Source organism: Acomys minous (assembly GCF_964271855.1).
Source record: "Acomys minous genome assembly, chromosome: 5".
NCBI lineage: Eukaryota > Metazoa > Chordata > Mammalia > Rodentia > Muridae > Acomys > Acomys minous.
The window spans coordinates 61,760,309-61,774,456 of record NC_140494.1 but is presented as its reverse complement, the minus strand read 5'-3'; the positions used below and the strand labels follow the sequence as shown (position 1 = coordinate 61,774,456).

Genomic DNA, 14,148 nt, shown 5'->3' with positions numbered 1-14,148 from the left:
CAGCCACTCTGCATATGAGGAACTCCAGCAAGGACACGGAGAGCCATTTTGTCAAGACCCCAACGCTGGTACAGCCTCCAAGCTGGCCACTCAGGGCACAGGAGCAACTTCCTGCTGTGAACCACCGGGGGGGGGGGGGGGGGGGGAGGGAGCAGGGGGGGCGGAGTTTCGGCTTAAGTTAGGTGGCTTTATTGTGGCAAGAGATAATGGCTACACTTGGAGATGAAAGCAAAATACCCACAAGCCCAGGCTAAGCTCGTCCCAGATCTCCTGCCCATTAGTATGGAGTGAGGTCTAATCCCTCAGCTAGAGAGTAAAGACTTGAGCCTGATAATTACATCTGCTACAAACTCATTCCATTATGCCTGGGGTTTCCCACCCACGGCATCTTATCTTCCACTCAGACCCTGACATGTCTTGCCCCTTTGACTACGTCTATTCACTGTTTATGCACATACAGGGCCCTTCCTGCCCGTGTTCCAACACCCCATCACTGTCACCACCACCCCTTAGACCCTGTGTGCTCCCCTCCCAGGGAGGACTTCAGAATCAGCACACACTCCCAGGCCCTCATCCCTGGGTCGCTGCATTTTCCTAGGATAACACTTGCATAGAACAGCAACCCATCTGCAGGGACAATTCTCTGGCCTCCATTCAGCTGGATATTTGGCTAAAATCACAACGATTATCTTTTTTTTTTTCCAGAGGCAGTCCATTCAAAATATGCTACAAAAACAACTCTATTTTATCATGGGAAGCACTGGCCCTAGGAGCCTCCAGGAAAAGGTGTTGAGGTGAGGGTGACTGAGAGGTAATGGGGCTCACACTCTACCCCGTGTCTCTTTTTCAGACTGCACTCACCAGGTGATCTCTCAAGAGAGAAGATCACAACGACCGTGTTGTTATTATTCCTTGCCATCAAAGGCTCCTAAACGTATATAGGAGGCAGGACGTTGGAGCATGAGGCAAACCTCTCTGGCTTATTTAGCCATCGCTTAGATGTCTTAATATGCCTAAAACTGTGCTTTGAGCAAAGCCCAAGTCCTGGTTGATTGGATGCTGCACGAACAAGAGTGGAGTCACACCTGAGACTGATTTTAGGCTCTTGGGTCATATAGGGGCACTTATAGGGACAGCATTCAACCACACCTTTCCCTTACGTTCTGCCGTGGGGACCAGCCAGGGAGCCAGCTGTCTGCAGTCATATGCATGCACAGCACAGGGCACAGGTGGTGGTAAAAAAGAAGGAAGTGCCCTTCTCCACGCTGCTCCAGATCCTCGGATCCTGCCGAGGGCATATCCCCAGACCTCACACAACCTTGGACTCTCATAATCATGGTCTCTGAAAAATCAGTCACATCTCCACAAATGACTGAACAAGTCCTTCCTCATCCCCTTTATTCATGTTTATTACAGATGCTTTCCCTCTCTTTAAAGCATGGTGGTGGCCCACCTCGGTGACACACTCTTTTTCATCTCTTCACTGTGGACAGTGCCATAGCTGTGCCCTGTGAACCATGAGCACGCGCTGAAAGAGAAAGGGCACCTCTCCCAGTAGCCCACCCTCACCACTCTCTACTACCCCACTGACATGACAAATGGCCCAATCACATCTCCTTCTCCAGAAAACTATTAGGAAAGTGTGCCATAATTAAGATCGCCCACCCTCATTTTCAAAAGCACACCATAAGTGTGGACAGTCCATGGCTATAAAAAATAGACACATACAAAAGTACAGCTACAAAACCAGGGGGCCCATTTCCTTCACTCTGCATGGTAAAAAAAAAAAAAAGAATATTTGCACTAGAAGTAAGCTTGGGGGAGGGGGCCACAGTATGATTATGATTCTAGGTTTATTATCCCCTCCAGACTTTATTTTCATGGACTAGTCAGAGCACAGTAAGTCAGCCAGTGAGGAATGGAAGGGGTTAATCTACACAATCCATAGGCCAAGATTGGAAGTATGACGTTCAGGGTCACACAGTCATTCTGCTAGTGTCATAAGTCAGGGAGGGGCAGAAGTATGTTAATATTGTTCTGTGTGTATATGGGGGGTTCTCTGTCTCTGTCTGTCTCTCCTTCTCTCTCTCTCTCTTTCTCTCTTTCTCTTTCATTTAGTCTTGCTTCACTCTTTTTAATGCAACATAGCCATTGAATTACAGTAGAGAGTTTCTGGAATTGCATTGACGTATGATCTCTCTCAGACTCTATACTTTCAACAACGAAGTCCAACGCCTCCTAATCACAGTAGTCCATTGTGTTTGGTCCACAGAGCATTTGCAGAGAAGGTCACACAGGACCTTCGATCCTGGCTTCCACCAGAATAGACTTTGTCCTTGAGGAGAAGGAACACACCTGATTCCCAGACCTCTCTGTGTGTGCAGCATCAGGCAGGGTCTCTGGGCCCCTGGGATGGTCAGGATAGAGGTTATGTCCCTTGGGCAAGGCCAGCTCGTGCTACTTAGCCCCACAAGTGTTGATGTTTTTCCCATCCACAGCATCTTCCACAAGGGAAATGTGGTAATCGGTGGACAGTGTAAAGTGTGAGATGCAGCCCACGAGGCCTCGCATGTATTGTCTGTTCGTGTGCAGAGCGATTTCTTTCATTCCACCTGCAAGGAGACAGAGAGACGGAGAGGGAGGGAGGGAGGGAGGGAGGGAGGGAGGGAGGGAGGGAGAGAGAGAGAGAGAGAGAGAGAGAGAGAGAGAGAGAGAGAGAGAGAGAGAGAGAATGAGACAAGAAGAAGAGGTGTCACCAGATGCAATTCTTTATGGTCCACTCGAATGTCCCCTGGCCAAGGACAAACTGTCTAGGATATCACACATATTAGATTGGTTTTGCTCAATTGAATCCACTTCCAAAGGCATCAAAAACTGAGCTCAGGTATGATTTCTAGCTCAGCTGACAACTTTCAAAGCAAATCACTCTCCAGCAGGTTTTCAAATGGTGTGTAATGTTAACAACAGGTGCTATCATGGCTGCTTTTAATTAAGCTCACACAGAAAACACAAATGGTACCAACGCACGCTTTTCCTTTTCTGTCTGTGTAGGAGACTATTAGCCATTTATAGGAATTCTGCTCATTCTATTCTGAGTGGGGACACACAGCCGGATCCTCCTTCCTCGGAGAGAATTCCTGTGGCTATATTTAGAAGGCCCCTGTTCTATAAACAAGTAAAGCGTGGCTTTCCTGGTGGATCACTCCAGAGCACAGAAGCAATGTGAGTGAGTCCCTTCCTGCCCGCCTCAAGCCTGAGTCAGAAGTTCAGACCATGGAAGACAGCTTCCTGATTTCCAGGTATTTGATTGACCCCGTGGAGCACACAACCCCAGGGCAACAAATAAAGGTCTAATGAGGAAAAGGTGGAAAAGCTTTGACAGATGGTCAAGGTCACTTACCCACATACAGAGCCCCGTTGATGTTGAGTTGCCGCATCATGCCAGGTGACTTGCCTGTCCTGGCTCCGTAGTCATCCACCGTGATCTTTCCAGACTGGCCATCCCTGCAAAGCAAAGTAAACTGAAACCAAACAGAATGAACTATCATCTTTGGAGTTAGTTCAATCATTTAGGTTTAGAAGTATAAAAGTACCTACTGTGTGCTAAGCACTCAGGCTGTCACCATGCAAGCATGAGTACACACACACACACACACACACACACACACACACACACACACACACACTGCTAGCCCATGGGAAGTGAGACCCAATCCAGGCTCACTTCCTGATACCATCGCTTCATTCACTGAGTTTTCATGAATTTCTTCCTGCTGTGGCCTCTGCATTTTAAAATGGATTTTTACCTCCCTCATACCTGGATGCTACGATGGGTAACAGCCTTCACATTTTGTCTTGCTTGCACTGCCATCCACCTCTCACTACTTTAAACTATTCCTGCTTACTTGATCTCATTAACTATGAGCACATTTTCATTTGTTATATTTCTGAGTTAAAGCCCTGCCTCCTAATCAATGGCATCTTAGACTGGGGAAAAAGTGCAGTCACCTTCCAAGCTACATGATGCACTGCATTGTGTTTGCTCCTTATTTTTTGTTGTCTCATAGGGAACGGAAGCCCATCAAGGCCAGGAGTTGGTTTTCCTCAATGATGTGTCTCGAGCATCTTGAATGCTGTATGGCTCATAATAACGGATGAACCAGTGAGTGAATCCATGAAGCTTAGCATCCTTATAGGACATGGTAGCAACTAAGATTAACTTCCACAGTTATTGTGGATGCCGTCTGCTATGGGTGCAGAGCACAGAGTACAGCACCCGATCCACATCTTGCTCTGGCAGGATTGGCCAAGGAGAGTTGCTAGGGTTATCCACATATAATCACACGATTGTTTTTTCCCACAAAAATGAAAAAAATACAGATCTTAAATTTCTGTGAATATGAGCTGCTATAAAGCACTGTCTCTAAACTATCTGGCATAAGATGTTGAATAACTGAGATATTTTCTCTACACTATTAGGTCATGCTTGCAAGACCAGAATCATCCAAAGCAGGACAGTGCACAAAACAGAGCCCCTCTTTGTTTATTCTACTGTCTCTGACCTGGAGCTTTCCATAGAGGATGAAGATGTCAACCCAGTCCTTCTTGCCATATGTGAGAGTTATAACTGTGACCCACTTCCCACCAGGCCTGTCTGATCACAACTTACAACATGTGCATAGATACTCCAACCCCCCCCCCCCAACTTCTGGCCTCATCTCCTATTCAGCCCTCACTGTAGTCCAAGAGATACTGAAAATGAGCTCAATGATGTCACTAGGAGAGGCTATGTAAAGGAAGCCATCTTCACATGCCAAGCTTGATGTTCTCGCGTGTGAAGTCTTCTGAGGGAACGTTCCACTACACTACTGCTCCCAAGCATCTGAAATCCCTGTGTGTGGGCTGCACTCAGGGGTGGAACAGAAATGGTTTTGAGCTAGGTCCTGCCCACAGCAATTTATATAGTTTTGGGAAATGCATTTAACATCTGTTTCCTTAGATGTCTAGGAAGGGTCTGGTCCATTGTGTATCTTTGTTTACATAATCAAATCACAATAATTATGAAGGTTTAAATTCTTCTATCGTGTGTGAATATTCTACCAACCATTTTGACCCAAGGATATAAGTAGGGTATACTCCCTGGTGTTCGTGGGGGGCAGATGTTGAGATTAGATGTGGCTGGAGCTGAGAACTAAACCATTTGACATCCCTTTGGGGATGCTTGTGTGAAACCTCTTTTGTAAATGAGAGAGAGAAAGGAGCCACTCAGAAGCTGAATGCTTGGGAGTGTTTTGACCTGCATTTTGACCTGTTTTCTAGAAGAACAAAATTGAGATCCAAACCTGTAAATATGCATTATGGGAAAGCACTTGTTTTTTTTGTTGTTGTTGTTTTGTTTTTTGTTTTTTGTTTCAATGACTAGAGTTTGGGCTTCGTTGAAATCCCTACATACACACTTTGTGGACTTTGTGGGCTGCCTGGCAGCAGATAGACACCAGGTCTGTGTCTGTGTCTTTACATGCCTTCCAAGGCAGGCCCCATGGTCAGAGGAGGGGGATGAATAAGAGTGGTCTTAACACAGCCTATATGGGAGCAGAAGAGGGTGTTGACAATGCTGAGCCCCCACGGCCTCCAGGCCTCACGGTAGCCATTGCCTGCCTGCTCCCCAGCAAGGGCTACAGTACAATCAGGGAACTGCAATCAAAACCTCCAGTCAACTCCTTTTCATCGTTGACTCATTTAGCATGCGGTACTGGCACTGCTGATTTGGACCTGCTTTTCATTTTTCTAAAGAAGTATTATTAGGAGTGAGGACACACATGGTAAAATGATAAGGTCACAAGAATGATCTGCCCAAAGTTGATCCAAAGTCAGGATGGTGACTGGCATTGGGAGGGCACAGGGGCTAGGTGAACATGTGTGACTTCTAATGCTCAGATAAGATTCTTTTAAAGGGGAGGATTGCCTATGCAAGGTCTTCACAGACTCAAGTTTTCATCCTGTGAGACTTTAAGACCCCACCCCAATTTTGCTACTTAAAGGTGTTTTTCCACCTATAACAACAAATGCTGACTTTGTTTGTTTGTTTGAGACAGGGTTTCTCCTTGTAGCACTGGCTGTCCTGGACTCACTTTGTAGACCAGACTGGCCTCGAACTCACAGCAATCCACCTGCCTCTGCCTCCCCAAGTGCTGGGATTAAAGGCATGCACTACCATGCCCGCCTACATCCACCCTCTTGTAGCCTGGCTCTGTCTCACCGGTGCTCATTGGCCAGGTGCTCACCTGACAGCCTTGACTCGGTGCCACCGGCCATCGCTGAAGGAGCCGTTCACCGTGATGGATGCCACACCACTGCCCAGGTTGTAGCTAAGGGTATTAGGGAGGAACAATGAAAGAAACAATGAAACATGGACGTACAGGAAGCTGCCCGTTCACAGTGGCTCTCACTGCAAAATATCACCCAGAATGCAATGTCCTTAAGCCAAAGTAACAAGGTTGGCACAGAAGGTAGTCCCTTTCCAGCTTAGTACATGAATAAATGGCATTTTACACTTTCAACTGTGGCAGGATAAACTTTACCATCTAAGCCATTTTATGTGGACATTTTGGTAGTATTAAGAATATTCAGTGTAACTAACATTTAGGCTATTTCTATCTTGCAAGAAGAATAACGAATACCTTTAGCTTCCCTCTCCCCTAGGCCCTGAGCACCACCCTTCTACTTGTTAGCATTGATTAATCCAGATACACAATTAAGTAGAGTCACAGCACAGCTGTCTTTTTGTGACGGCTTTACTTCATATAGTGTAAGGTCATCAGGGTCATTGGGGCCCACATATGGAAGCATCCGTAGCTACAGTACTGGGACTAACGAGAATCGGCACCGGCTTGCACACAGTTTCTCTGAAACTTCTGCCCACCCTGAACCTTAGAATAATATGACCTTGTTTGGAAAGAGGGTCTGATGCAATTAGTTAAGATGAAACCACACTGAGAGACAAATTCGATCAATATAACTGGTGCCATTACATGAAGACATTTGGACACAGAGATGCAGGTGATGAAGGCAGAAGCTACACCTACTCATATAGTAACTAGAAACACCAAAGGGTGCCACCCAGCAGCAGGACCACTGACAGAAGCCCCTCGGTCCTGCCAAGGAAGAAGTTCTAGCATCCTGTTGAATTTTGGATTTCTAGTCTCCAGAAATGTACAACATTGATTTGCTGCTGCTGCTGTGTAACAGACCTGGATGTCCTATAACTCACTTCATAGGCCAGGTTGGCCTCAGCCTCCCGAGTACTGGAATCAAAGTCATGTGCCACTACATCTGGCCAAACATTGATTTTTTTAAGGTTATAAAATTCATGGTACTTTATTACAGAAGTCGTGGGAAACTACTAACCATTTTTCACTTTAAGAAAGAAAGAAAAAAAACCCACCCAACATTGTAAAGAAAACTGGACTCCAAAGAGATGAAGATAATTTGCCTGAATTCATAGATGTGAGATATAAAATTGAACTTCTTGTCCCATGCTTGTAAGATCAGACCTACTTTGTAGCACCTCAATTCAAAGATACTCTGAAGCTAAAGGAACCAGAAGACATGGGTATGTTTCCCAAGAGAAATGGTCCTCTAAACCCACTGTTCACACCATTATTCTAATTTAACTTTTTCCAGCACACATTTAGTGAATAACTACTCTAGCTTGGGCAGGGGCCAACTGCCTAGACCTTGCCCGGATAACACAACCAGACCATGTGCTCAGACCTCCAGAGAGTGTGGTCCACAGGGGCAGCTTAGCTCTCATTGTGAGAGGGGAGCTGTCTACACGCTGTAGGGGGAAAGGAAGGCTGAACTGAAATGTTGGTTCCTCCTAGAGACCCTTGTTCTGAGAACTGAGTGAGAATAGAAAGCACTTGGTTTTCCCAGGGAAAGTTCTATAGCTCGTTCATTTCATAACAGAGTCTCAGAGAAGCAACACAGCCACAGCACTGAGCCAAGAATGCGAGTGCGATGCCTTACCAAACCATGGGACAAAGCTGCCACTCCGACCCTAAGACCCGCAAAGCATTTCTGGCCCACTTTCCCATATCAAGTGTCTCCTATACAATAGCCAGTGGGTGGGGTTTGTGTTTATTCCTTATGTGGGAGCCGAGTGCTTCATGAAGAGAAGAGCCTGGGCCTGTAGGATTGCTTAGAGGGTAAAGCATGAAGTCTGGAAGCCAGAATTCAAGGCCCAAGACTCACATGATGGAGGGAGAGAACTGGCTCCCACAAGTTGTGCTCTAATCTACATACACACACTCTCACACACACACTCACACACACTCACAAACACATACTCACACACATACACACACACTCACACACATACACACACATTCACACACACACTCACAAACACACACTCACACACATACACACACACTCATACACATACACACTCACACACACACACACTCACAAACACACACTCACACACATACACACACACTCACACACTCACACACACACTCACAAACACACACTCACACACATACACACACACTCATACATACACACACTCACACACACACACTCACAAACATACACACTCACACACACTCACAAACATACACACTCATACACATACTCACACACACTCACACACTCACACACTCACAAACACACACTCACAAACATACTCACACTCACACACACTCACACACATACTCACACACACACTCTCACACACATACACTCACACACTCTCACACACATACACATACTCACACACACACTCTCACACACTCACACACTCATACACACACACACTCATACTCACACACACTCACACACATACACACTCTCACACACTCACACACTCACACACACACACTCATACTCACACACACTCACACACATACTCTCACACACACACTCATACACACACTCACACACATACACACACTCACACACACACAGGGTAAGAGAGAGAGTAAATGAATGTAATAATTTTGCAAGAGGAATGAACGTGAAGCAGACAGAGCTGGGGGATCCCTGCACGCAGCCGTGCTGAGCAATAGCCTGGGTGACTGAGCATGGATACTCGATTCTACAGACCGGCTTGGATCCCCAGTCTCGTCATCTTACCAGCTCTGTGCCTTAGGGTGCTTTGCCTAATTCTATCAAATACAGGCAAGACGCTTTCCCAGAAGGACCATGGGAATGGCTAACTAACAGCAATGTGCAGTAGGAACTAAACAAAGCCACCATGCCAAAATCTCTGTGCTGGGTGAGGTGTCTTCAGGAGGCTGCCAATGCACCCTGAGGAGCTAACTTCCTGAGGTCTCTTCTGGGAGGGGAGCCCTAGAAGGGAGTGGACTCCAGCTGAAAAACCCATAACTGAGGTGTTGGGAATGTCCAAGTCCCTGTGAATAAGTGCAGGGAGCCACACCTGAATGTGCCATTCAGGGTGTCTGTGACTAAAACAGTTCCATTGTATTAGAACCAGGTGAAATAAGGGTGGGCTTTTCTGCAAACCAGTAGCCCTCTTACTCACTGGAAGGACAGACATGCTCAAGGGAGCTTAAATAATCTGACAGACAAAAATTGTTGCCATCATGTAAGTGTGACAACTCATTTAGTTTCTTCATGACCTAACTTTCCAGCCCTGAAGCCATAATTTCAGGTCCTGCACAGAACCATCTGTTCATACTTTGCCTGGATTATTTGTTTTATATGCAGCATACACAAGGCCTCAAACTCACTATGTAGCTGAAGCTGGTCTGGAACTCCTCCTTCCTGTTTCTGCCCCCCACATGCTGAGACTAGCACCCCTGATTCTACATATTTTAAAAACTCCCAGGCTATTTACTGAGCAGCTGTGTCCTACACAGAAATTATGCCTCTCCACCAAGCCATTAAATCAACCACTGAATGCTTGCCTGCTTGCTCTGTCAATGTTCCCCAACTCTTGCTACTACAAATCGTTTGTCCTAAGCCATGGGTGTGCACCAATGGTGGACAGGCCAGCCACCAAAGTGCGCCACCTAGAAGTGGCTCTGGGTCTGGCCCTTGGAAACTACTTAGATATCTTCAGGCCTTCATGTGGTGACACTTTCAGTAATGTCCCCTTTAAACCATGTTACAAGGCACTTTGCTAATGTAAGATTTCTTCTCTGGTGCCTGAATGTGTTACGGAGTCAACGTAAGTGGGAAAGGGTGTCACGTGACGTTCATAAAGCTCCCACAGATGACAGACTAGAACGAAACGAACCACAGTTAAACCGAGCGCCACCCTCACTTCAGATGAGCGCTTTGCTTTCTCTCTGTGTGTTCAGCTTGGCTCCTAAAGTGTTCGGCTCAAGACTCCCAGAGCTCTGCTTGCTTCTATCCCCTGGCAGGAATCTCAGCGGCAAGTTAGCACGGGATCTGAATTTGGGTGAGGGTAGAAAGTTAGAGCGCATCCTACTCCCTCAGGATGTCTCTCCTGTTGTTGTTCGAAACATTGCAACTTTAGGAGTGGGTTTGTGCACCCTGGAGAAGAGCGGACAGCTCTGGGCCTCAATAGCTCAAGTTCCTCTAGGCCAGAATATTTTGTTCTGGTTTTTTTTAAATATTATTTTATTTTTTATTCTGAGACAAGGACTCATGTAGAACTCATCATGAATCTAAGAATGGTCCAGATCTCCTTACCTCCATCTCAGAAGGCATGCACAGCCACACCTTCCCACAAACCCCTCCCCCACACCTTCCCACAAACCCCTCCCCCACACCTTCCCACAAACCCCTCCCAACCCGGCCTTTTCTCTCACAGAGGCTGAGAGAAGGTAGGAGATTTGTGTGAGACCACACAGCCATGCAGAGGGATCAAGTGTGTGGGGCCCCGAAGCCACGTCAGACTCTATCCTTTAGGGTGTGCTTTCTAGAATATTTGGGGTGCTGGGTGCTAATAAGATCCCTGGGTGTACCCACACTATCAGAACCTGGGGGTGGGCAAACCCAGGACCTACCTTTGAAACAAGCTCCCCAGTGAGGGCAACTCAGAGTTTGCTGGGTTTTTTAGACTACCCGCCTACATCATGATCCTGCTTGCCTGCAGCCCAGCCTAGCCTTCCCATGCATCTGTGCTGCATGGATGGATGTGGTAGGGTCATTACCCAGATGAAAGTGCCCAGTGGGCAGCAACAGGTAGCTCTTGATGTGGGTGGCAGCTCTACCCCATCCTGGGTCCTGGAAGTGTCTCTTACTCGGAGAACAAGAAAGCAGGGGACAACTTCAGCAACTCAGGAAACAGTCACTTAGGCCGTGACTGAGTCCAGGATGGAAGTCGCTATTAAAAGGCTCGTAGGAGTGAGAGGGGCTGGCAGGGTCTCCTCCAGGGCTTGAGGCGAGAGCAGAGCTGGTGGGAGGGAACCAGTGGCCAGTTTTCTCAAGTCTCCATGCACTGAATTCAGCTAGCAATTGAGGGGGAGCTGGGCCGCCCCACCCCCTACTCAGCTCCTGATTCAGTTCCCTTTTCTGGGCACAATCAAGTACTTGAGGCCCAGTGAGGTTAACCACAGGAAAACCACAAAGAAATGGCTTTGAAGCAGCCAGCCGACCGGGTGGGAAGAACTCTGTAGTCGTCTGACCTTGTGGCGGCAGGAGAGTGGGGAGCCTCGGTGGGGTCCCAGGTCCCGGGAGAAGGCGTGGCTGCAGATGAGTGACTCCTCACCTGTCAGTGTCTGCTCTTGAGCCACACGGCACCACCGCAATGTCCCCAGGCACAAGACCGAGTCACAGAGCAGGTGTGGCGTTAGAGGAGTCACATGTCCTCTCAAAATGACTTTTCCTCAAATCATAAAGTTTCATGTTGTCCTGCCAGTAACCCCAACATCCCCAGCACACGACGGAAGCCCCGGAATTAAGTCTCCCTCACGTCTGTGGGTCAGCACCCTCTCCTTTGTTACAACTCGGATTGACTTACTATTGGGGGGGGGGTGCGGTTCTGTGTTTCAGTTGCTTTTTTAAAATTTCTTTTTATTTTATTAATTTATTCTTGTTACATCTCAATGCTTATCCCATCCCTTGTTCCTCCCATTCCTCCCTCCCTCCCATTTTCCCCTTACTCCCCTCCCCTATGTCTGTGACTGACGGGGACCTCCTCCCCCTGTATATGCTCATAGGGTATCAAGTCTCTTCTTGGTGACCTGCTATCCTTCCTCTGAGTGCCACCAGTCCTCCCCGTCAAGGGGACGTGGTCAGAAACGGGGCACCAGAGTTTGTATGAAAGTCAGACTTCACTATTTATGGAGCACTCAGGGATCTTCACCAGATGGAGCAGGTACCAGAAAAAGGAAAAGCTTAACAAATACCTGCCTATGGGGCAAAGGACCCAGAGCCAAAGCAGACAACCGAATCTCCTCGGGGAATGGTTACAGTGCAGCCAGATCAGGTTGGGGCCTGGGAACTGGCATTTCTAACCAGTTCCACAAGGGCACCCCTGCTTGGTGGCAATCACCTTTTACAATCCTGACGCCCTAGTTTTCATATTTAACAAGATAATCCCTACCCTTCAGAAATTGAGCTCTCACTCATTTGGGAAAGGGAAAAGAGTAAGGAGAAGGGGAGAAAGTGTTCACTTTTGTTTGTTTTTCAAGGCAGTGTTTCTTTTCTGTAGCCTTGGCTGACCTGGGACTAGATCTGTAGACCAGACTGGCCTCAAATGCACAGAGATCCGCCTACCTCTGCCTCCCAAGTGCTGGGATTAAAGGCACCACCACCCAGTCAGGGAATTCTTTAACTGCTGCCTAGCCATACAGTTGACAACTTGGAGAGCTAAATAAATTCATTTAAAATAAATAAGAACTGCAGGGTGGGCATGGTAATTGCTTCTCATCCCAGCACTAGGGACGTAGAGCAGGCAGAGCCCAGTGAATTTAAGACCAGCCTGCTCTACATAGAAAAGTTCCAGGTCAGCCTAGACCACACAGTGAGATCCTGCTTCAAAAATAAAATAAAATAGTATCTATTCACACAGACAGACAGACAGACACACACACACACACACACACACACACACACACACACATTTTTAAAAAATTAAGATATGAGGCTTTGGCTGGGCGTGGTGGTGCACACTTGTAATCCTAGCACTCTAGAAGGCAGAGGCAGATGAATCTCTGTGTGTTTGAGGCCAGCCTGGTCTACAAAGTAAGTCCAGGACAGCCAAGGCTACACAGAGAAACACTGCCTCAAAAAACAAACAAACAAACCAAAAACCAAAAAAGAAAGAAAGAAAGAGAGAAAGAAAGAAAGAAAGAAAGAAAGAAAGAAAGAAAGAAAGAAAGAGCGAGCCTCTAGGATGGCCTTATTAGTGCCACTTGAGTATTTAAGAAGATTCAGATATTTGGTTGCTCTGAGGAGACACAAATCTCCATTTCCTTCTCTCAGCAGAGCACCACAAATCAGCACGCATCCCGAGGCTACAGACCCTCGGCAAAGCAGGTGGGACTGAAGCCAAGGCTCCTGCCATTTAGATTTTCAGATCTTCCCAAGCTGGCCAGTACCACTTCTACTTCTAGTCCTCAAGTGGGGAGTGTACAGCAGGGACACACTAGAGCAAGGGGCACAGAATCGCTGTGCAGAGGGCCCGAGAGGAAACGGTCTCCTTTGAAGCTACTCTGGTGTGCCATGGCTGCCTGAACACAGTAAGAGACAGCTTGTAGATGAATGAATATAACAACGGTCCAATAAAACTTGGACTAAACTGGCAAAAATGGGGAGTGATGTGAATTTGCCTCAGACGCATAGATGTCATTATTGGAAACCAAAAGCCGGGGAAGCTGGACCAAGGCTGGAGCCTTCCGCTACAGAAGAGTGTATTTGAGCTTACTCCTGCGTCACTGTGCAACATAGTCTGCACTGTTTGGGGGAGGGGGAGAACTTCAAGACACTCTTAAGACAGCTTGGGAGGAAGTTACCTGAATACCAGGGCTCCACCTCGAAGGCCCAGGGAAATGAAGTCACTGTTAGGTCTCATGGGGCTGTCTCCTCTCCACAGCAACAGGCCATCCTTGGCGGTTGTCTTAAACCTCATGAACGCATTGGATCTTGATCCGGACACCCTGGAGGAGATGCACACGGAGTCAGTGAAATCAACCACAAACAACTGTTCGG

General features: G+C 47.2%; 1 protein-coding gene across 3 annotated transcripts in view; it reads right to left on the bottom strand.

Moving 5' to 3' along the window:
• Nucleotides 1–2,074: 2,074 nt before the first annotated feature.
• The window catches only part of EGFLAM (EGF like, fibronectin type III and laminin G domains), a 171,863-nt gene continuing 159,789 nt past the window's right edge, over nucleotides 2,075–14,148 (bottom strand). For 2 of the 3 annotated variants that reach the window (XM_084781821.1, XM_084781822.1), the window contains 4 exons: nucleotides 13,953–14,096; nucleotides 6,285–6,368; nucleotides 3,401–3,504; nucleotides 2,075–2,612 (listed from right to left, as the gene is read on the bottom strand). In XM_084781821.1, the coding sequence (XP_084637947.1) occupies nucleotides 2,458–2,612; nucleotides 3,401–3,504; nucleotides 6,285–6,368; nucleotides 13,953–14,096 (487 nt within the window). In that variant the 3' untranslated portion in view covers nucleotides 2,075–2,457. Of the gene's footprint in view, nucleotides 2,613–3,400; nucleotides 3,522–6,284; nucleotides 6,369–13,952; nucleotides 14,097–14,148 lie in introns of all 3 variants that reach the window. The other variant, XM_084781823.1, reaches the window with a different exon arrangement.